The sequence below is a fragment of the Aythya fuligula genome, chromosome 2 (assembly GCF_009819795.1).
Source record: "Aythya fuligula isolate bAytFul2 chromosome 2, bAytFul2.pri, whole genome shotgun sequence".
Classification (NCBI taxonomy): Eukaryota; Metazoa; Chordata; class Aves; order Anseriformes; family Anatidae; genus Aythya; species Aythya fuligula.
Window position 1 is genome coordinate 29,951,731 of NC_045560.1, and position 23,757 is coordinate 29,975,487.

At 37.5% G+C, this 23,757-nt stretch overlaps 1 protein-coding gene across 1 annotated transcript in view; it reads right to left on the minus strand.

Moving 5' to 3' along the window:
* Positions 1–208: 208 nt before the first annotated feature.
* The window catches only part of ETV1 (ETS variant transcription factor 1), a 66,709-nt gene continuing 43,160 nt past the window's right edge, over positions 209–23,757 (minus strand). Inside the window, 5 exon segments of the mRNA XM_032182098.1 lie at positions 209–2,728; positions 5,190–5,291; positions 8,913–9,082; positions 12,107–12,175; positions 14,566–14,634. Of these exon segments, the coding sequence (XP_032037989.1) occupies positions 2,507–2,728; positions 5,190–5,291; positions 8,913–9,082; positions 12,107–12,175; positions 14,566–14,634 (632 nt within the window). The 3' untranslated portion in view covers positions 209–2,506.

Sequence of the window (23,757 nt, forward strand, 5' to 3'; positions counted from 1 at the left end):
AAAAAAACCAACCAACCAAACAAAAAAAAGTGGAATAAAAACAGATTTTAAATAAACCTCTTAGGTACATTTTAAAAAGGGTTAATCAGTTCAGTGAAAGACTTTTATATCTTCTGCTGAGAGATCATGGTAATGTTGGTCTGATTGCTTGTTTTGTTCAGTGAGTCACTACCGTATACAGATATATATATATATTTCTTCTTAAATATTACACATTTGATGCATTTTTTTTTTTTTTTTCCTTTTTTTGTCCAACCCCTTTCCCATACCCACATCCTGCCACAGGCAGGAGGCGCTCAATGATGACATTAAAAAAACAAAATCAATCCAAGGACTTTTCATTAAAGCATGTTTCATTTGAACCTTATTTCAATGGAAACTACGTTTGTTGTTTTTGTTTTAAACAATCTTATTTAACCTTTTCCCTTTCCTCCTTGGTAATTATGCAGTTTGAGATTTGTGATTCTGGGTTGATCACTGCAAATTTAAGTGCCATTGAGACTTACAGATAACAGAATTAGGTGGTGTATTAAGGCATACACACACTCCCATAAAATATGTTGTCTTATGTATCTGAGTAAATTAAATACCTGCCCAAATGTTTTTTATGCACCCGTGATTTCTAGTGATCACTACTTCTGTACTTTTGATTAATTGCATGTTAAAATATTCATAGCTTAACTCATGTCTTAATTGACACAGGATGGAAAATTAACCCACCACCTAGGATTGTCTTTGAAATCCATCCATTGTGATGAAAATTATTCTTGTTTTATGGTTATGCATTCATTTTCCTCCCACTTCTCATGAATATAGGAAAATGAGGCAATCCATATAACACTTATTTAAATTTCACTGGGCAAAGAAAGAAATCCACATCTTACCCTCTCTAACTCCCTTCAAACTAGTAAATATTATATTTCAGAAAAGGTGCTCATACATATTTAAAACTTTTGCTTTTTTGCTTTCTTTTTTTTTCATTTTACGTACAGAATATTGCGTTTGGCTTGTATTCAGATTACCCCTCTCAAAAAAAGAAAAAAAAACAATGGGGGAAAAAAAAGAACTCAAAATTTAAATTGTCTTCCGAGCATATCAGATCACATTTACATTTAGTGTCCAAAACAAGTTGATTGGTAACATCAGTGCCAGCACTACAACGTCATACAGCGACTTCATGGTATTCTTTGACAGTTCGTCTCTTTTCCACCGAAAATTACAAAAGGCTCTGCAGAGCTTTCCTCAGCAAGCTGAAGCTTACTAGTCATTTGTGGATGCGCATAAAAGCTGCTTATAGCACAGCTATGGCGTAAGCTATTTTCTAAGCAATAAATGGTTCAAGTCATCTATTTTGTCCTGAAATGCTACCTGTAGTTACAGCATTGCTTATAAATGGTCATAGTAAATTCAGCATCAAAGAGAATATTACAGAAAAAGACAGCAGCAGAAGCATTAGCATTATCTAGTATTTATATATGTTATCAACATAACACAGCAGTAAAAGGTTTAAATGCATATTAATGGGTACCGTGTCTAAAAATTACTAAAGTACCTATTTAGTGTATTGGATATTTTTCTCAAGGAGTGCTTGCTGTGTCTAAACAGCATAATTAGATATGTGACTTAGTACAGTTAATTCCTATTGATTAAATAACTTATTTATGTACCAAAGGAAATGGAAGGATACAAAATGTTTTCTCCCTCCTGATCATAATCCTGTATTTAATGCTGACATGATCATCAGAAAGCCTACCACATGTAATTATTACCCTCAAATGGATCTTGAAAGGTCTAAACCATAGCATGGGCCATATATGAATAGCAATGTGGCACCAGTTACAGCATGCAGCTTGTGGTCTGCAGTCATGGATTTTGTTATTTAGTCACTGTACTTACAGCCAATCTGCCATTAAATTGGATTTTTTGAAGCCCTACCAAAAACAAAAACAAACAAAAAAACCTCTCAAGATGCTTGTTTTTAGAGGCAAGGTGCAAGGTCTGCCACTTCAAGTTTCTAAATTAAATGCTATGGTATATGCTTTGCTTCTCTTTTATAACTGTAGAAAGGCAATTAAGAATGGCAAGAAACAAATGCCCGAGGCATGCTGTGCTGATATCATCAGCAAGTGGTTATTTTGCACAATGAGAATTAACTGTACTACGGATACCCAGAGAAAATGTACAGTATCTTATGCTGATATGAAACAAAACAGACATGATATAGCTTTTTTTGTACTTAAAACCTGTATGTTCCCTTCCCAAACTTAAGTAAAAAGCAAACCCACCCTTTTCCTCCTGTTACACAGAATAACGTTTAAGTTCCAACCCTCCCCTTTCAAATAAAGTGCGCTGTCCATGGCAGACCATAGGAGTAATGCAACAGGAAAAGCCCCTTTTAGTGTACTATTTAAAAAACAAACTGAAGTCGTTTCAGCTTTCCTCTGGGTCTTGTGAAAGAGGAGAAGCCTAAAGGAGGGGGAAAATATCCCCTTCACTGTCACTGTTGTTAATAGACGTAGCCTTCATTATAGGGGTGGGTGTTGCAGCAGCCACCGTCCTGCACGTAGACCATGCTCTCATCAAAGTGGGACAGAGGCACAGTGTCCTCCTCATTGATGTGGCGCTCCATGTCAGTCTTCAGTAAGGGGCGCTGGTTGTCTGGAAAGGCCATGGAGAAAAGCGCTTCAGGGTCGCAAACGAACTTGTAGACATATCTTTCTCCAGCAACCTTAGGATAACAGAAGTAAGAAAAAAAGTGCAGTGTAAGGCTTTGTGGTTTTGCAACTCCAAGTTCAACAGACCTCTTGAAGAATACACCCTTTCACTTAATAATGAGACAGAAGAATGGGTAAGGCAATGACCTAGCAAAACCAGGGATCTGCAGAAGCAGTCTGTGCAGATTTGTCTTGATTTTGAGACATATGATATCCTGTTGGAAGATGAACTAGCTCTTCTACTTTCAAACTTTGTTTGCGGTTGTTTCCTATACTTAACCACAAATGGAACTGTTCATATTGGAAAATGTAAACAAATTGTCACTACAGTGGCAAAATAAAATGACTAAGTCCAACACACTGTGAAGTGGAAAAAAGAATCACATTGCATGATAGAGATCTGAGTTTCACTTTATGTAAATTGATTCATACTTAAGTATAAAAGCACTTAGTTATAGTGTATGCTGATTGTACAGGGACAGCGTAAGCAAATACGTAGGCTAATATGTACTTAGCAATTGCTCATGCAAAGCCTGTGACATTTGGATTTGCTTATGGAGGGACAATTATCCAACAATCCTAAAGTTTTCCTTTATTCAGAAATACCATTAAATGGATGTGCTTCATCTAAAAACAAAACAGAAAGCTGGTCAATCATGTCTTCTCAATCACACTAAGGAATTATGGCAAAAAAACACGTTGCATGCTCATCTTTTATTAAAATTATTTGAAAATAAAGATCATACTGTCTAATTCCTGCAACTAGAGCTAGTATGGGATTGAAAGCGAATGAAGGTGGCAAAAGTGCTGCAAACTTAACTCTGTTCTTAAAGGTGTAAGATAGTCTGAAGTACCTCCTTAAAGTTTCAGCTTATCTATTTACAAATAATGTTATGTCTTGGTAGGGCCTTGGTATATCTGTAATAGATTTTTTTCATCAAATTAATGTCAACAGGTTTGACAGACTGAAGTCTGCATTTGGAAGCTGGACATTTGCATAGCTTATTACCATTGCCTAACTTTAAACAAAAGGGGAAAATTGTGCATACAATTTTTTAAGTAAAGAAGCCTACTGCAAATCTATAATCTCCATTAGTTTTTTAGCATATAGTAAGTGGTCAGCTAAGATGATCCCAGCGGAAAATTCAAACATTGCTCTGCCAGAAAAATAAGTATTCAAATTAGCTTTTGAAATGTGTTTTAAATACACTCATGTAGATTAAAAATAAAATAAAAAAAGGAAAAAAAAAGTAGCAAAGAGTTAGCAAGCTAGCTGTCAGAAGAACTTTCCATATTAAATGTATATGTACATATTATATTCCTGTTCCCACCTATTCAACTAGTTTCCCTCTGTTTGCCACTTATTCTTGCCTCCGTGCTGCCTTTGAGCTGTGGCCATGCGTGCCTCTGGCTGAAGCACTGCCGAGTAAAACCAAGCATTTTTGCTTCTCCCCAATTGGACCTTTTTTTCAGTCCACTTTACAAAGACTAAGGGGATAAGACACAGAAGGGGATAAGGCACTGGCCATAAGCCAGTACTAGCCTGGGCTGACCAAGCAGACACCCAGAGAGTGAAACAGGCAAGCACTACAATGATCCCATAGTCATAGCTACAGAATCTGGAGCAGGCAACTCCAAACCCAGACTTCACAAACCCTACAGGAAAAGTTACCCAGCAACTTGAGCGGAGGACATTGTTTTTATTCATGGAATTGGCAAATGGCACGTTTAAACATGTTAGTCAACACAGATAACAAAACTAATATGCCAGGCTATGGAACAAGTTATATAATACAATGTGTTTCTTATGATCTTTGATCATATCTACAAATTTCATTGATGCAGAAGGTTTCTCCCAGTGACTTTTCAGTCTAGACTATAGCATTACATAGCAAGATTTAAAAACATACATGTAAACAGCAAGCCACAGGAAGAGGTTGAATACAGTCAGCAAGACAAGACTGATATACATAAATTATTGTTAAATACTTCCCATAATTCAGCCTATTATAAAATATTAAATTCCACTTAAAAAATAGTATTATTACAACATCATCAATAAAATATTAAAGTATTTGGTATTTTAATAGGTATAATTTTTCTCCCTTATCTTGCAGTTACCAAAGTAGCCAAGCACTGGGCAGATAATTTAGATCTGCAAAATATTATTCATAGTGTATGCTGCTGTTTGCTTTTACCAGGTGCCAGGAAGCTCTTTTGGATATTTTTGAATGTTACCTCTTTTCCTGTAATCATGATGTGCATTGTGTGAACTGAAACCACAGACACTTTTTACATTGAAAAAAATATCTTGATGCATATACCTGGTAGGTGAAAAATATAGCTTATTGTTTGTCTAAATAGATGAAAAACCTATCTAAGCAATGCAGTTAAAAGTACTCTTTGTAAACTGACTTAACATGCAGATTAGCATGCAATATTCCAGTGAAATTTAATACAGAATTAGATGCTCACCTTTTGCATGATTCCTTTTTCATAATAATAGCGAAGTGATCGGCTAAGTTTATCATAGTTCATAGCTGGCCTATTTTTCTGAATCCCCCAGCGACGTGCCACCTGCCACATAAATGGATTAGCATTGATTTGTTAAATGCATTTAGCAAGCAGATCTTATCATCAGATATTTTATTTGGGGACGGAGCGGGGGAACCCTGCAGGTAAAATGCATAAATAAAAGCGAAAATGTTGCCATGACCTGAATTTCCCATGTACTAACATGATTCTTAATTGGACTCACCACTCATCTGTTAAACTTGAAACAGACTTACTCATTAGCAAACTTGACTGTTTTTTTGCTTTTGTTTTGTTTTTTGGGGGGGGGAGGGGGGAGGGAGGATTATTTTGCCTTTTTAAAGAAAGCAATGAAAAATTCAAGTCATATAAAGAAATTATAGACAAAAAATATTCATCAAGCTTCATCAGAAAACTTTCAGAAAAGATGAAAACTTCTCTTTGTTTGAAAATATGTATAATTGTTCTTGAGTTTTCCTTCCTGTCTTAACACTACCAAATTCTATTAAACACACATACATACAGGCTTAGTTCATGAACTAATACAGACCGTAACTTGGAACGATGGCAATGCTACAAGATAGGAGTCAAAACTGAGTCCTAAGTACAATTTCAGCAAAGAAAATAAATTATCAGAAGAGGAAGGCTAATCACCTGGAGGAACTATATGGCAGTACGAAGAACAGGATAGAAACTACATGATTGTGGTTGTATTTCTCTTTAAAATTAATATTAAAGGAAGCCACAATTAACTTGTGAAGCCATTTCAGAGAACAATATGCCTTCTGCTCCTATGATTTCTACTTGCCTCTATGCTTCCTGTTTTATTGTCAAAGGTAGTTCTGGAGAAAGAGTGTTTTTGTTTAAAGAGCTTAACTGCTTATTCCCCACCCAAAATTACAATCGGCTGTTTGTGACATTTTATTTACTGGCTGTACAAATGACTATCATGTCACTTGAGGGGAGAAAAAAAAAAGATTATGACGAAAAATAAGAGTCGATGAGCCCTTTAGAGCAAATTTTATAAAAATGTTTGTGAGGTGCATATGCACACAGCTCTGGGAAAGGGAGAGAGAAGCCAAGCAGCTTCTCAGCAGACAGCTCTACAAAACTTTCCCACAGGTGTCTGGAGTCATTTGATGCAAACCATAGATGACATGCAGCATTGAGAATTGAAGGGGACTAAATAGCAACAGCAAAAGCCATGACTTTGATCTCCATCTGGACAATAATTTTTAAAATTTCTTTTTATATAATTATTTCCTTTCAATGGTACAGCTTCTCAGGCTTATGTAAATTATCATGGCTCTGCTAACTTTAGCTATGTTACAGCTGTATCAAAACATACCTCCAAATCATGTCAATTTATTCCAGCTGTAGATTTGGCCTAGATATGTAACCTTGATTCGCCTATTCATCTTTGCAACACATGCCTACATCTCTCTTTCTTTACTCCTGCCAAGTTTTATTCCTGCATTAAACAAAGTCCTAAAAATCACTACTGTATCAGGTTTGCATAATAAGTAAGTACACAGCAAAGTTTTCTATAACAAAATAATCATTGAGAATATGCTATATTGTGTGGTATCTTGACTAAATGAATAGGCAACCAAGTCCAGAATTAGTCTTGGTAAGAAAATCTTCTTGTCCCTCAACTACAACATATATCAAATCTTGCTCTGGGGAAGAGATTCAGGGTTCAAGGCTTCCACCCCACTTTTCTGTTGAAGGTTACTGTGCCGGTGATAAGGCAATGGAAGTGGACCTATGCCAATTCTTAACCTCCACAGTTCACAGTCACGTGCTTTGTGAACGAACTATGGTGCCTGAGAAGCTGATACATACTTGTTTTTGTTATCACCCTTCCTACATAAACCTCCAGAAAGGGATGGCATAGAAAGGTCATGCCACTAACATCCTCACTTACACAGCTGAACCAACAAGGTCTTTGACTTGCCTTCGATTCACACTTGGCAACCAACAGAAGTGTGCAACTTCCCACAGGCTATTCTTATTCTAATCGACAGCTTTTGTCAGATCCATGACATTCACATGAAAACATCTTAGTCTTCTTTGCATTCACAGAGAGCACGGAGGAGCAAGCAAGTTTCAAGTTGTCTGCCTCCTCCAGATCTTAGATGTAGCGCTGCTCAAAACCACAAAGCAACTGCTGTGCAGTCAGACAAGCAGATGATCTGGCTAACTTAAATGTGAGTATCTAATTCTTCACGGAATTCTGCAATATGTAACTCTTGGGGCTTTATTTTGTTATTTTCCTTTCTTTAACTAATTAAATCTATAAAGTTTTTGCAACATATGCTGGGAAGCATTGTTCAATAAATCTCTTTGATCTTGAAAAATACTGGACATACCTTAAAGACAGGACAAAACTTAGAAGTTAAATAAAAATGCCAATATTGGCCAGAGGAAAGAATCAGATGTTCTGTGATCAAATCCTCAAATGCACACTGCCAGGATCTGCATGGTGACTATCACTAGCATGGGGGATGTTCGGTCAGAGCAGAGCCGGCACATGGGTCCCTGGAGCAGCCTGCCCCTCAGCCAGACCATGTCAGGAAGAAAAGGAACATCAGTACCATCTCCATCCTCAGCTACCCTTAGGGCTGTTGGCACGTCATGTAACTTAAATGCAAGAAAGCTTTCATAGCACTTATGGCAGCAGATGGATGGCAGAAATAGCTGGTGGAACACAGAAGCTGCCTTACACCCCCGAAGCTTCTGACTCAGAGAAGATTCTGAATGAAAATTTACTGTGGTCTCCTCTAATACTCAAACCCTTCCAAGGGGCAAACAAGTAAACCAGAATGATACTGCTTTTTGACAACATTCATCAAATCATCCACATCAGCATTATAATAAAATTCACACACACCAGATTTTCTAACAGTTTCCACTGCTGTTTAGAACACAGCATAGATTATTTAATGTTAGCTAGTCAAAATAGTTTATGTAATAAAATGTTCAATTTATTCCTGTTTATCACACAAGTGAACTAAGTCATGGTTCAGCAAATGTTCATGAATACAAGTAATTTTATCTACCCCATGAGTCCTTCATGGTTAGGGAAGCTGTGCATGTGCAAGAGTGTTTGCAATACTAGGACCTAAACATGCACTCAGCAATCTAATGATACAGTTAAGCAAGAAGGTTCTAAATAAGACTCTAAAGAGAGAGTTTTTATTTATAATTTCAATGGGATTTTACTGCATAGCATTCTTAAACTCCTTTGTCAGCTGTTTCAGATGGGGTCTTTCATTCTACAGCTAGAGTTCCAACTGCCCACACCTTTACACTAAAGAATATTTGGCACTATTCAAGACTATCCAGGGACAAGTTTTCAAAGTAATTTGGAATGATTCTTCCTGGAAAATGGTTCTGTAAAATCTGGGCCCCACAATTAGTGCTGAGTATTATGAAATTCTGGTACTTGCAATATTATTATTATTATTTCATGTGAATAGGAAATCAAGTCTATGCTCAAGCATGCATGTGTCCCAACACTTCCCCTACCAGTTCTCTCCATTATCTTTCTGAAGTGTTGTGAAATTAAATATTGAAGGAAAACACAGCCTAGCTCTGAAGAAGCACTCTTAAATTTGCAGGATGGAGCAGTGGACACTGAGACTTGCTGTTTATCTATCTCACCTCCTCAGGCTCGATCAGCTTGAATTCCATGCCTCGACCAGTCCATGCTATGAAGTGAGAGTTTGATGGGTCATCAAGAAGTGCTACCAAGAACTGCCACAGCTGAAGTGAGCCTCGCCGTTGATACGTGGGTCCCTCACGGTACATTCCTGGCTCCTGTTTGACGTCACCTGCACAGAGTAAGAGTGTTAGCTGACCAACGCACAAAAAGCATCGTCACTCAGTTTGTGTAATAAGCTGGCAAAGCAATCATTAGGGTTAATAAAATTAAAGAATTCTTACTACCCAGCTGTCTATAAATGCAAAAGTCCCCCTCCTGCTATTAATTGTAAACACTCTTACAGTAACATATTCGTATACTAACAAGTACCTAAATTCAGTCACACTTTATGGAAGTCTCCCTAAGCCTACCCCCATTCACTTCTGATACACGCAAATCTTGCTTGCAAACCATTTTGTAATATCCTTTATTTGAAAGAGCATGAACTATTTTTGTAAGCAACTCTGATGTCTGAAGAACTGCGTTTGTGTACTGTACTTCGAACAAGCCCCTGTTTGGAAATGTAACGTATGCTTCATAAAGCTGCAAAGCCCTATTGAGTGAAACTTCTTTTGCATGCAAATTCTCTAGAGGAAAATTTGACAAAGTATTTGACTTGGATTTAAACAGCATGTGCTTTACGTATAGGTATGCAAATCCTGCAGATATGCGAGTTCCTCTGTGGTATATTGGACTTGCATATAAGCACACATTACTTTTACTTGTATCTACATATTAGATTAGTATTCCCCCTGAAAAGCAGTAATGTTTTCTAAAATTTCAAATCCAGAGGAAGCTATTAAAAACCAACAATAATATTCTGTTGTTCCACAAATTGCCAATGAAAAACTGTCCTGCTTCATCCATACCGTGTCTCTGTTGTCTTTAAATCATATTCATACTAAACAACTCAGACAAACAGAAACAGATGAAAGGTCTGATGTTGAAGCAGAGATTTATTTATTTTTTTCTTTGAATAATGACAGCAATCCTTGATAAACTGGTAAAACTCCTCATTTTGAGTACCAGAACTGCAATCCTTGCCAATAAGCAGAATGACCTGTTTAATACAGAAAGCCAGGATGTTACATCCAACCACAGCATTAGGATGCTCTGATGGCCATTACAGAACAGCTCCAAGTAGTGAAAGTAAGAATAATAGTATTAAAAATGGAGCATTTCCTTTTGTAATCAGGAAAGAAAATTGAGTCAATAGCTGTGGAAAACAAATAAATCAGCACAAGGCTTTTGGGTTTATGTGAGGTTCAAGTTCCAGTCCTGAAAGGCCTTCTTTCTCAAGGACAGGATTTTTCTTTTAATGATAGCTGAGCAATGTGCAAATAGCAAGTACAGTATTACAGAGGATCAGATTCTTCGCCTATTTCGATCTTTGATTCCGAATGAAGCAGCTGAGAATCTACTTCTGAAACAACAAAGCTACTCCTAGGATTATCCCATTTTAGCTTTACTGGCCAAAACATAATGACACATCTGCTATTTTTTCCTCAAAAGTCATCATGCTACAAGTATAAACACACATATTTGTATCGTGACATCAGTCTTCTAGAGTACAAGGTGTTATCTCAATGGTCACTCACAGCAGCTAGTAGCAGACTGCCTGCTTTGCAAGAACACAAATATTTCCAAACTTTTTTTTTTTTTTTTTAACTTTATTTGTATTTCTTTCCCATTTTCATTCCCTTCCCTGGACAAAACCCAAATAAACAAAAACGCTTTTCAAGAATGGCATGAACAAGTACTCATCTCGAATATTTTTATATTCTTGTAGAACAGGGTCTGATCCCACGCTGATAAATATAAAAATGATTTTGCCACTGATACTGAAAACGTATGAGGCCCACAATGTTTTTTGGGAGGGGGAACCTGACACAGTGCACTTGGGAAAAACAAACAAACCACCATCATCACCAAAAAAATAAAATAAAATAAAATAAAACAAAATAAAATAAAATAAAATAAAAATTCCAAAGCCAACATATAAAGTAGATTGTTCAATAAATTACCCTTTCAGTGAATATGTAAATCCTGTGACAATGCAATACTGGACTAAGCAATATTTAGAGTTAGGTGAAAGCTAGTATTATTTAAAATCCTCTATTTATTTCTTACTATTCCTTACCAACCCTGAAATGCTCATGACACCTCAGTTTGAGAAACATACAATTCTTCAGGTTAATTTCATTTTAGAGTCTCCCATTCTTCAGTAAACACAACAAATGCTGCTATACACACAATAGTTTTGCAATCCATCTAAGTGATTCTCAGGGGAAAACAAACAAAAAAAAATAAAGCAGGAGGGGAAAAAAAAATAGCACCATAAATTCTCCAGCTTTCCTTTAGCTATCAGAAGGTATATAATCCTTCCTGCTTAAAAATAAATAAAGCTGGACATACATACACTAACTTAAGAAGCCACTCCAGCAAATTTAAGTAATTGATCTCCAAATTACTTCCCAAAGTTGCAGACTAACAGAGTCACCAGCAAAAAATACTGAGTCCATCTACTTTGTCTGTAATGAAATAAATCTGAAATCAACTGAGTTACACCAGGAAACTGATTTTACATCAGAGTAACTGAGGATAATTCAGGCCATTTATTTTACTTGACCCCAGAACCCTACTGAAAAATAAACCACTAGCACAATGCCTAATGTAGCACAAACACACCAACACAGAAATGTCCTACGGACTCACTCCCCCCTATTCATATCTTCACAGACAATGGGACAAGAGGCTTACTCCTCACTAAAAACAAAGCTGCTGCCGTCTCCTCTGTTTTGTTAATTATAAGAGAAGCTTTCATTAAATCTCTAACAATAAGCAGTATGTGATCATCAGTGCAATGGAAATCCTCCTATTCCTTCTCTTCCAGTACAGGAACTGAGCTCCTGTGCCCCAACATTGGATATAGAACCCTTCACTGGCAAAAGTCAAACGACATCCTATTGTAAAGGAGACTTTGGTTTCAAGAGACAAAGGTCAGCTTTGGTTGGGCGCTCTGCAAATGGTGTGTTAAGGAATCCTAAATTGGAACGTTACTGACCTTTTTTGATCACCAACAGAGAAAAGTCCCTCATCTCTTTCTTTTTTATCTTGCCACACATGAAAAGAGCGAGAGATGTGTCATACATACCATCAAATTTCTCTGGAACAACGCAAGTGTCATCATAAAACTGCCTAGGTCCCTTTTCATACATACAACCTGTAAGTTAAAGAGGTGTTTATTTAAAAGATGCATGGAGAAAGACGAGATCATAGGCTTAATGCCAGAGGGAACAGTAAGTCATACAGGAATTAGATTTATATCCCACATCCTTTACACACCACCCAATCACAACATTTTGGCCTCAATATAGGGGTGTTTAATTAATGCGTGCATTCCCAAAAGACTGCTAATCGCCACCTGCAAAAATGAAAAAGTACTCGTTTTTCTTTACGCTTTATTCCAAAATGTTTGCTTCATTTCCTATTTGAATTAGCATGGCTTCACATTTTAACCATTGGTTCCTGTGTGTCTTCTGCTTGCTAGACTGAAGAAGTTCTACTCTGTATTTTCTCCCCATACCTAAGTCACTCAGTGGATGTTTCTTTCAATTAAGATCATTTGAAAATTAATTTTTTTCATTAAAAGACACTCCCTGCAACCTTGCACTCTTTTTAGGACCCTATTCTGTGCACACTCCTATTTTGCAGTATTATTTTGACGTTTTTGTTAACCAGAACTGTATTGGATGCCAGTATCAGCCTTGCTAATGCAACTTGGAGAGACAAAACAAGTCCTCCTCTCCTGCCTCCCTCCGGCTCTCCGTTTGACTGTACAAATATTGTAGAAGGGCTTTTTGCCATATGGCTGCAATGTTTGGTTGGGCTGATTTCCCATTGCGAAGCTGAGGAGGAGGAGGCCCATCTCAACATCATTTTTTCCAATATACTGTTTCCCAATTCCATAGGCCCGGTCTGCATTCAGTGTATTGAAAAAACATTTTCTTTAACATGCCCAGATTACCATACAATCGAAACTGCTTTGTGTGACTGCCCTGTCCTGCCTGTTATTTACCACTGTGCCACACAGTTATCAATTAACATTTTTCTGTATCTTTACTGAAAATGTTGAATAGCACTGATATCAATTCCCACAGAACTATACAGAACTGTAATAGAAACAAATCCATTCTGTGATGATTGTCCAGTGACAGCTACTTTTAGATCTGTCAGTAAGCCAGGTCTTAATGTATTTAATGTGTACCTTATTGATACTGCTTAGTGCTAACTTCTTAATCACAATGTAATACAGTCGCAAATTGAATGCCATATAAATGGCCAACTACATGATACAAGAGACAAGTATCTTTATCAATCAAACTTTTAATCTCAACAAAGAATGAAATCAGATTTCTTTGACATGACCTTTATTCCATAAAATCATGTTGACTGATTTCCAAATACAGAAAACAAATATTGACCCAAACATGGCTGCTTTTCCTACGTCATTCATAACAAATTTACCACCTCCAAGAGCTTACGAGTACATAACATGGCTAAGTCTGTTTCTCCCCTATCTATGCCACGATTAAAACTCAAATCTGTTAACCCTCGCCCTGTAGTTTGTGGATTTTTCACTGATGTCTTTCACCTCTCTTATCAAGCTTATATACATCATAGAATTTCATATACCAAGGCTGTTACAAATTTCTACCTGCTTTTTCATCCTCCTTGTAATACACTAAATTTCATTTCTATTTTTCTGCCTTTATTCCACTCCAGAAGCACATGGGCTTTTACTTAGCTTTGTTATCTTTCCAGTTGTGTCTTTTACTAACGAATGAAGCCTTACTACAGGACTTTCACTCATACATCTGTTTGAATTCCCATCTATCTCAGAAACAATTTTCCTCAGGTTTGTGAAATTCGCCCCTTGGAGGAAAAACAAACAAACCCTAAAAAACAAAAAAATCACATATTGACAAAAAGGATGCATTAAAGCAGGAGAGTGAATGGCATAAGCTATGTTTCAGTGGCCATTTTTGCTTAGTTCTGCTGGCCTTTTTAATATGTATAAAGTGCTATCACTTACAATTATTAATTTTGACAATGATCTTAGCTCTTCCTTACTGAAGTCCTTAACAGCTTTTGCATATATTAAATGGTCTAAAAAGCACCAAAACATTGAAAAAACAAAAAGACAAAAACTGAAAACTTTTTGAAGTGTAAAATGGATTACTTAACTGTTAACCAAGCCTGTCACACTAGTAGCCTGGAAAATATCATTTAAATAGAATGGGTTATATGGACAAATTTGTTAGCATCACTTCCATTCAACAGCTGGAGGCACTGAAAAGTAGAATGAATAAATTCATAACAAAGTTGCTTCTATCCTAACCAACCTGTGTCACTAGAAGAAACTACAAAAGACCAGCTCAGCAGAAACTCTAGACTGGGAAGGGAAAGAAAGATGACAGTGTCTTCCCAGCAGCAGGATCAAACCAGTGAAACCCAAATCTCTCCAGGCTTTAACCACCGTCCCCCGCCCCCCCCCCCCCCCCCCATTTCTCTCATAATCTCATAATAAGTGATACATAATAGAAAACTTAACTTCTGTTCTGTTTGGGTGAGTCAGGAAGCCTTCTTGCCTCATGTAAATGGAATGGCAGCTAGGCACTTCTAAAAAGAGAAGACAACACTAGTCAAAAGACTGTCTGGAATTGAAATGTTCAGGTTATCAATGACAAGAGCTGCAGGCAGAAGAACACTAAGAAGGATGCAAGTTACAGCAAGGGGGAAGGAACCTGACAACCCCCAGTAAGCATTTCAGAGCAGCATGCACAAGGCATGGCAAAAGAGAAAACCATAAAGATCATAGAACCCACACAACATTGGTACTTGAACTCATACCCTTATTGCAATCAACCTTGCTAAAAGTTGATTCCCACAACATATTTGAGATCATTCACAGACCAAAAAATCCACACAAACAGTATGAATATTTTAAACTCTGTGCTCGTATATCTGTCTTTGTAACTAATTCAACACACCGTTTTTAATCAATTACACAGTAAAGCCTGCCAATCACAGTAGGCACTTATAAACTCTACAAATACAGTATCATTAATACAAGGAATGTCAGGATGAATCTACAGTAGGTTATTGGTTTTTAGACTCTGCTTAAGGTCTTGAAACTTTAAAGAAATTTTCTGCAAATGCTAAGCATTTAAACTAGGAATTCAGCTGCACCAATTCACCCTCTGCTTGTGTACCCTTAACCAAAAAAGAAACCCCTTAAAAGTAAAAAATAAATAAATATTGTGCACATTTTAAATAATACACAAATCTATTTGCAGTTCTTCATGTCTACTCAAATATGCAAGAAGAATGAGGAAACAAGCAAACAAACAAACAAACCAGAACTAATTAAAATGGTATTCTTTAAATGTTTTTGTTTGTTTGTTTGTTTGTTTTTCCTCCTGTCTTACACTGTCTCCAATAGTGACATGTTGTGCACAGGGAATTGCAAACACCATATACATTTGCCCTTCTAGACTATGTTTAAACCGCTTCTTGAATATTGAAAGTCTTGCTTAACACCATCTATTCAATCTTGGGATAAACTCCTACCCCAAACTACAATCTGACACCAGTAAGTTGTAACTCTTTAAGAGATGCAAACAGAAGTGAAAAGAGCAGCCATTATTTTTCCAATGCTGCCTACCTACTCTTTCAGAATGTGATTCCAAATTTTGTTGTTCACTGACTACTGATGAGTATCAAAGATTTGGCTGGCTAAGAAAATGAGGTTTGACACCGACTTCACAAAACAAGTGAAACACAGAACAGGAATAAGTTTCCTCTATCAGTCCGCAATCTCTCCTGCACATCTATGCCAAACTCTTTATTACCTCCTCTCTTGATTACATGCTCAGTGCCTGCCTGCTCAGGCCTTGAGGATCTCTAATGTCTCAGACAACTATTCTGAGCAGACACAGGACTCGGTGACTCAGTGATCACACAAGTCAAGTATAGCTCTGTAGAGTAGAAGTCAAGGCTACAAGTAGTGGTTCACCTGCAAAGAATCACTCATCTTACCAAGTAGATTGAATTTTAAGGAGAATGGAAAAATCTACGTTAAAAAAAAAAAAAAAAAGTTGCAGAACTGAAACAGATGCTATTTTCTATTTTAGGTAAAAATTCACTAGTATTGGCAGCAAAACCCTTTTTGACTCATGAACTCCACTCTTGCAAAATGATACAGCAGAGTATACAGAATAAAGAATTATGTATGAATCCAAGAAGCTGTGTTTTTAGCCAATTTGGGGTTTCATCTCGTATGCTCCTAAAATCAATTATAATTAACATCTGGAGTCTTTTTAAGACAAGCATTGTTTGTACCAACATTACTTAATCTTTTGGTTAGTTTGTGCTTAAACAGTCCACAGAGGGCTGAAAAATACAGCAGACAAGAGTTTATTTCTCGTAAAGTAACTAGAGTCTTGTTATCCTAAAGTGCTATCAGTTAATTTATGACTATCAGAGTGGGTCAGACTCTAATCAAATTGTAGAAACATTTCCAAAGTGATTATTCAATCAAATGACTAACATGGTTAATTAGGAGCCATAAACATTGCTCTGAAGTTCATCAAAGTAATGACTTGCCCAGAAAAATTACTGCTAATTAAATTGCCTGCTGCTTTCATTTCTACCTTATCTAATAAAAAGTCCAACCAATGAAATTTAGCATTGCAGTTTTAAATTGTACTAAATGCTTGACTAAGACCCAGAAGTATTTTTACTAGCTAAGCGGAGCTACTTCAAAAGAAAACATTTTAGTGCAGAAATTACAGAGCAATTATATGTTTTCTTCTCCTTAAAGTATTGTTTTAAGACAACAAATAAGACAGAATTAGGCATAAAATACCACCAGGGCAGGGTCCAAGTATTTGAGGTGACTGATTCTACCACCTTTTAGTAATTTTTAGTCTTTGAAGAAAAACGCGCCTGGCTTTAGGACTCACGATAAGCTTATTTCAGATTCTTAATGAAGTAGTTCACATTGTGAAGTTACATCATCTCAAGAACAGCAGAGTCCATTTTTTGTTTGTTTGTTTGTTTGTTTGTTTGTTTTTTTTAAAAAAGCAACTAAAAATATGGAGACAAAAAAAAATATTTTTATTGTTAATTCGGAATACCTAGACATCATCCTTCATTGCTCCTCTTGCTAACAGCAACATAGCAGTCATCTTAAAACAGTGAATGTGGTCTTATATCATGTAGCTCTGGAACTATTTTTCCACAATAGGTGTTACTTTAAAATTACATGTAATCTATATAATAAATACCTTCTTATCTACGAATGTTACAGAGAATCCACTAGAAATATGCTCTGCTGTGTTTTAAAATATATCAAAGCAGAAAAAGGCCAAATAGACTTCCCCAGAAAAACCTGCTGCCAAATTCAGCAAGCACAGGTTCTAGGTTTCATTATCAAATAAAGCACTTGAGTAGTCTCTTAGTAAGGAAGCATTTTGTATTAATTAATATAGTGGAATTTAAAGGGTTAGGCTGTCTCAGCCCTGTCTAACTCAAGGTGGGTAGGGAATCATTAAATCCTTTCCCATTTTTTATGCAGAGGTAAGGACCAGGTTTCAGACCCACAATCACAGCCTGCACAAAAACAATTTCCACCACGTCTCTCTTGCTGGGGAAGACACAGGGAAAAGTAAGCTTCTTCAAGAAACCGAATGAAGTGACTTTCTCCTCTTGAATGCAGCAGATATTGGGAACCCTCATCAGGATTTCTTCTTTGGCTGCTCCTGTGACTCTGACACTATGCAGCGTTCCTCACTCTGTCTCACAAACTGTCACGTTATGCTCTGACTCTGAATTACTTTTCAGTTCACTTTATCATCAGCATCTTAAGATGTGGAGGCCCAGGGCAGGACCCACATGGATGTAAGAGTGCAAAGTGTGACAGGTGTACATGCACTACACATGTGCATGTGCAGAGAGGCAGAGGCCAAGGCTCAGCAGGTGCATGCAGGCTTAATCTGGGTGGGTGAAAAGACAGCATGGCAGCTTTGGTGAGCAGCATGGTGTCCTGACCAGTGGCTACCTTACATGCTGAGCCTGTGAACGAGTTGCTCACATTCATCAAACACCTCAACCCACATGTGAAACTTGTCTCCTTCCTGACAGGCATCAAATATGTGACGGCACTAAAACTGGAACCGTGTTACTATTGCTCACCCAGTTCTCTGATTTACACTTTATTACCAACTCAGTGATATTAACAAGAGGAAAAATTCCCCAAAAGTTTTCAGGGATTCCACTGGCTGTGGATAACGCCAACCCTGTAATTTAACTTACACCATATCCTTCTCAGTTGGAAACTGAGCCACAGTTGGAAACTGAAGCCTTCTCAGTTATCCTTTCTTGGTCTGAAAAAGAATTACGGAGTCTTTTGCTCCTATTTCAGTGACTCAGAATTGGTGTTTCTACATACACTTAAGCGTGCTGTGCCACCTCTCTTCCCAGAGGCAAGAAATCCAGCACGTGCAGACCCTTTCACTGGTGCCACTGGGTGCAGGGGGGCACACACAAGCCCTTCAGGGGCTGGGACACTCAGCTGCCAGGCAGATACCAGTATGTGACAGCCCAACCCTGCTGCTGTGCCAGTCCTGCCCACACTGCCTCCTCCCATCTTCTGCAGTGCAAGTTCTGGTATGCACAGAGATGGCCGGGGCAGTGGGAGAGGTTTTTACCGCATGCAGAGACAAAGGTAGCCTGACAAAAGTAGCCTTTTTAAAATAAAATGAGCAAGTTAAAAGGCATTGTACTTTCAGCCTCAAACTTGGTAATGTCTCAATATGACTGCAAAGAACTTTTCTGTTCATGTATTTCCAAGAGCGCTGACAAACTGTTTACAAAGGAGCGCTTAATCCACCACTGAAACACTTTTAGCCTCATGGTGGAAAGCAGTATTTACTGCCACTGAGAAGCTCTGACCAGCTCATAGATCAAGAGCAATGCTAAAATCATGGGAAAACAGACAGGATTTTTCAGGTAGGAAAGGCAGTTCTTCACACTAGATCACAACAAGTGGAACCAGGCATCACTAAGGAAAATGCATGATCTGTGTTACGCAGGGAAACAAACCTAATGATTTTATCTGATACAGAACCTATGGTTTTGTAAGCCTGCAGAACACAATGAAATTAAAACTCCTATATCTCTGCATAAAAAGAGATTCAGGTAGAAATACAAGAGCTAATGACAGTTTTCCTAAACAGGAATTGCTTGTGCATGTTCACAGCTCAAATGCTGGTGGATCAGGTTTTAGTCCAACTGCCTTTGAAAGCACCGTCCCCTGAGAAACTACATGGTTCAACAGAGTGCTACAAACTGCTAAAATCCTGGCAAAACAAAAGTCAGCACTAATGTTGTATTAGCAGGGTCAGTATGAAATATGTAGATGCACTGAAGTTACAGAGGTAAAAGCAGTCACTGTCTCCTCTAAAAATCCATCTAAAAATTAATCTTGCTTTTCCCAAATCATTATGCAGTTCAAAAACATTCAGAATGGAAGATTTCATTCTTCATTCTGCCTGCTACTAACCTTCACACCAGCAATTAAACAAACAATAACATCTACAAGTATGTGCACTCATAAATACACACACACCCTCCGTTCTAAAAGATAACTAATTTTGATTTCTTAAGCTCGATTTCTTGCTTTTTACTTGACAAAAATCTAGGCCTCAATAGCTCGTGTCTAAGTGCGATTATCACACACACACAGAAAGAAAACCTAAGCAACAGCTTCCTTTCCGCAACTTTGGTTTTTAGTTCTATGACAACATCTAATGCATTTTCTGAGACCAGATGTCAACAGCCTGTCTAGGCGATGTGTAACTTTTTATACAGCAGAACAGGAAAACAAAGGCTCATACATTCAGCTCCGAATTGAAATTCCACATGGAACTGATCTTTTGAGCATACTTTAAAATCATGCATTTGCTTTATTAACCTCAGTAACTGTAAAATGTATTTTAAACATTGCTTCCTTTCGAATTCAACAAAACACAGCAGTATTTTCACTCTCCCTTTCTCCTTTTGTTGGTAATCTTACAGCAAAAAACTGTCTGTGTTGCTTTTTCTCCCCCGCCCCATCCCATGCCTGTAAAATTGAAGTTGGACAAACACTGCACGGCTGAAGTGACATATTTGAATGGAATTCAGACCAACCAGTTCCTGTTTATGTTTCTGATTTGAGAATGTAGCCTTCTCATTCACTATACATTAGAAACACACCAAGGCCATAAATGGAGTCAGGTTACAGGCAGGCAGGGCCAAGGAGCATTAATCATTACTTTAAGGCAACTGGAAAAAGCAGCAGCTGAGGGAACACTACACCCTTCAGCTTCGTATAAATGGACATTCCAGGGTTTGGTGTGTTTCTTTTTTTTTTTTTTTTTTTCCCCTTCAGCATCCATTTTATGAATGAAACTTCAGGCTGCACAAAGTCCATTCATATAAAAGCTGTGCTCACAGGGCTCGGTCTCTCGGGATCAATCGGTCTTGGGTAAGGCTGATGTGATTGGTTTAAGGCAGGCTTCAGCCTTCCATTACTGATTTAAAATGCAGCCTGTGTCCATTTGACCTGCGTTAATGCACAAAGAGTAAATCCAGACTGTGCTCTCAATCCTCAAATCAAATCATTAGCCAGTGCCACTTACTGTAACTGTAGATTTAGAGAATATTTATCCGTTTCTTTAAAAAAAACAGGGACTGCAGGACAATTTTTCAGATCATATTGTCTGCTTTGAAATGAAAAATAGATGTATGGCCTCCTGCCTATATGCTTATATTAACTCGGTGTTCAGATTTCCCTTTGTTCATGAGGATAAATTACAAAATTAATTCTATTCTAATACAAATTTATTGTAGACAGATTAGTGAGTAGAAGGAATCGGCTAGATAGAAAGCAAGAGAAAAGTTCAAATTCTGCCTGCCACTGCAATCTTCCTAAGTCCAGGTTTTTCAAATTCCCATCCTCAGATGCCATTATTTTCTACTGTTGTACCATCCAACAGTAGATTTGTGTTTATGTGTTTTAAGAGCAAGTACAAAGTGCAGCACAGCTTAACAACTGAACGAAACCCATGTTCATTCACTGAAACAACACACTAAAGACAAGCTCCTGAAACAAGACAGTGAAATATTTTAAACCACAGAAGCGAGACTCAGGAAAACTGCAAAACCAAGAATGAGGAGGGGAGACTTTGCAAACCTTGAACTAAAGAGCAAGCCCTTGGCCCTTATCCCCTCCTGCCTTTATCCCAGCCAGATTTTCATTCAGAACAATTGCACCGTGTAAAAGAATTTCTTTAAGGCCATAAGCAGATGCAATTTTGGGATGCACGTACTGAAGGACCACATCCTGTAAAAGGATGAGGTTAGTTCTGTTTCACATTTTCACATTTTAAAAAATTATGCTGAAAATACTGCAAATATTTGCAGCCTGACTTAAATTAAAAAAAAAAAAAAAGGGGGGGGGGGGCGGGAGGAAGAAAAAATAAGAAAAGAAAAGGAAAAACCTAGAGAGAATTTGAGGAAAAGATTAAGCAGCTAGAGGATTTATGAAGCAGGATCTCAACAACAATTCACACAGACATACTTTAAGTATACATGCAGACTGTCTACAGAGATTTAGAGGTGGTATGTTAATACCAAGGAATTGTTTAGGATGAGCCAAAGAGGTGTAGCTATGAGCAGTGGAATGAGACTGATCAAAGGGAAAATTTAGGCTTACTATCAAGAAATATTTCTTAACTATGAAGTCTGTGAAATAATCTCCCAAGGGAATAACTGTAGTAATAATACTTAGCACTCAACACGGTGCTTTACATTTTCAAAGCAATGTGGAAAAATTAGCCAATATAATTAAAGACAGTAGAAGTACCATGAGTTGTCATTTTAAATACTGCATTAGTCAAGGCACTAGAAGATATTCTGGAAAAAGCCAACCTGCATTGACTCTGACTGCCAGCTAAGATTTCCTTTCTTCCTTCATACTAGCATCTCCAAATGTCTAACCTGTACCTGCAAGAGGTACAATAAAATATCCAACTACTGTTCTTAAAGTAAGAGGGAAGGAGGGAAGAAAAGGAGAAAGGGAGAGAGAGAGAGAAGGAAAGAGGAAAGAGGAAAGAGGAAAGAGGAAAGAGGAAAGAGGAAAGAGGAAAGAGGAAAGAGGAAAGAGGAAAGAGGAAAGAGGAAAGGAAAGGAAAGGAAAGGAAAGGAGCGTAAAGGAAAGGAAAGGAAAGGAGCGTAAAGGAAAGGAAGGTAAAGGAAAGGAACGGAAAGGAAAAAAAAAGAAAGGAGCATAAAGGAAAGGAAAGGAAAGGAAAGGAGCGTAAAGGAAAGGAAAGGAAAGGAAAGGAAAGGAAAACTGCAAATAAATATACTTCCAAGAAACCATTTAAAGTCTATTTTTTCCCTTGAAATTTTAATTCAACACATTCTCTAATGTTGTTCTTGCAACTCCCAAAATTTCAAGAGATGTCAGCTGATCTCAAAGGGAAGAATGTGCTACTAGGAAGCTTTTTCAATGTTAATTTGCATTGATTTGCTTTCAAAGAGCACTGTATCAGGTATTTGAAAGGACTCTTGCTTTTTATTCTGTTCCAGTCATTAGGTAAATACACCTTTATGCATGGATAGTAGAATGCTAACACATCTTATACCTAAAGGTGGAAATGTTGGTGGTTAGCAAGTGTCATAATTACATCTTCCTGGGCAACATTTATACAACTGCTTTGTTGCTAATGAATTATGATATAGCCTTTTGTCTCAGGACGACTCTTGCCTCTTGAGTGCACAAGTCAAAACTGTTTTGGGGAAGGAGAGTGGTGCAGTGAACAGCTTTGCAGGTGGAGCTCCTGCTTCAGTTGTTAGAGACATTGGAAGTTGTGCCATTAATGAGGCATAACATTTCAAGAAAGGAAAAGACAACCTCAAGATATTGGAATGGCAAATTTTAGGACTCAACAAAGGCTGTTCCAGCTCCAATTAAGTTTGCCAAAGTAGTCAAGTCATCTTGGCCAAATTTTTTTCACATTATGTATTTCTTATATTTGTGGTCCTTGGACTGGGATACTAATCTGATGTTTCTATACTTTCTCACTACTAAATACAAAGGAAGTCCCTAGGAGCTAAATTTTGAACTTGTCTAATACATAGTGTTCTTTAAGAATTTTCCAGTGCTAATTGGGTACCCCAAATAAGCAGGTTTCTATCAAATGTGTCTCTGCCTACAACCATATCTCTTACCCTTTCTTGGGTGCTGCCAAAAGGTTGTGAGGCCTCAGAAATTAGAAGGATGAGCAACCCAGCAAGGAAGACATAAGGGCTAATAATTCTGTCTCAAAAGTTTATTCCACAAGTGATGTGACTAGTAACTCAGAAGAAAATTTTGGAAGTGACAGGGATAGAATCCAAATTTTCTAAGGTCCATTCAAATGTATTACTCATGAGACTACACTGAAATGCAAGAACAGCCCTGTCAATGCCTCTAATCTGCTCTGGAGAGACTGATTTTGTCTAGATTTCAACAGATGAATTCCTGGCAATCAGTAATAAGTATATACAAGCAGCAATTTGTCTACTAATCTCTGACTAACACTACCTTGTGACAGATCTAAAAGTTCTCAGTTAAAGAAATAGGCACAAAAGAACTTCCCAAACAAAATAACTGTTTTAATCAGGCAAAACAAAATGTGAGATTTAAACTGA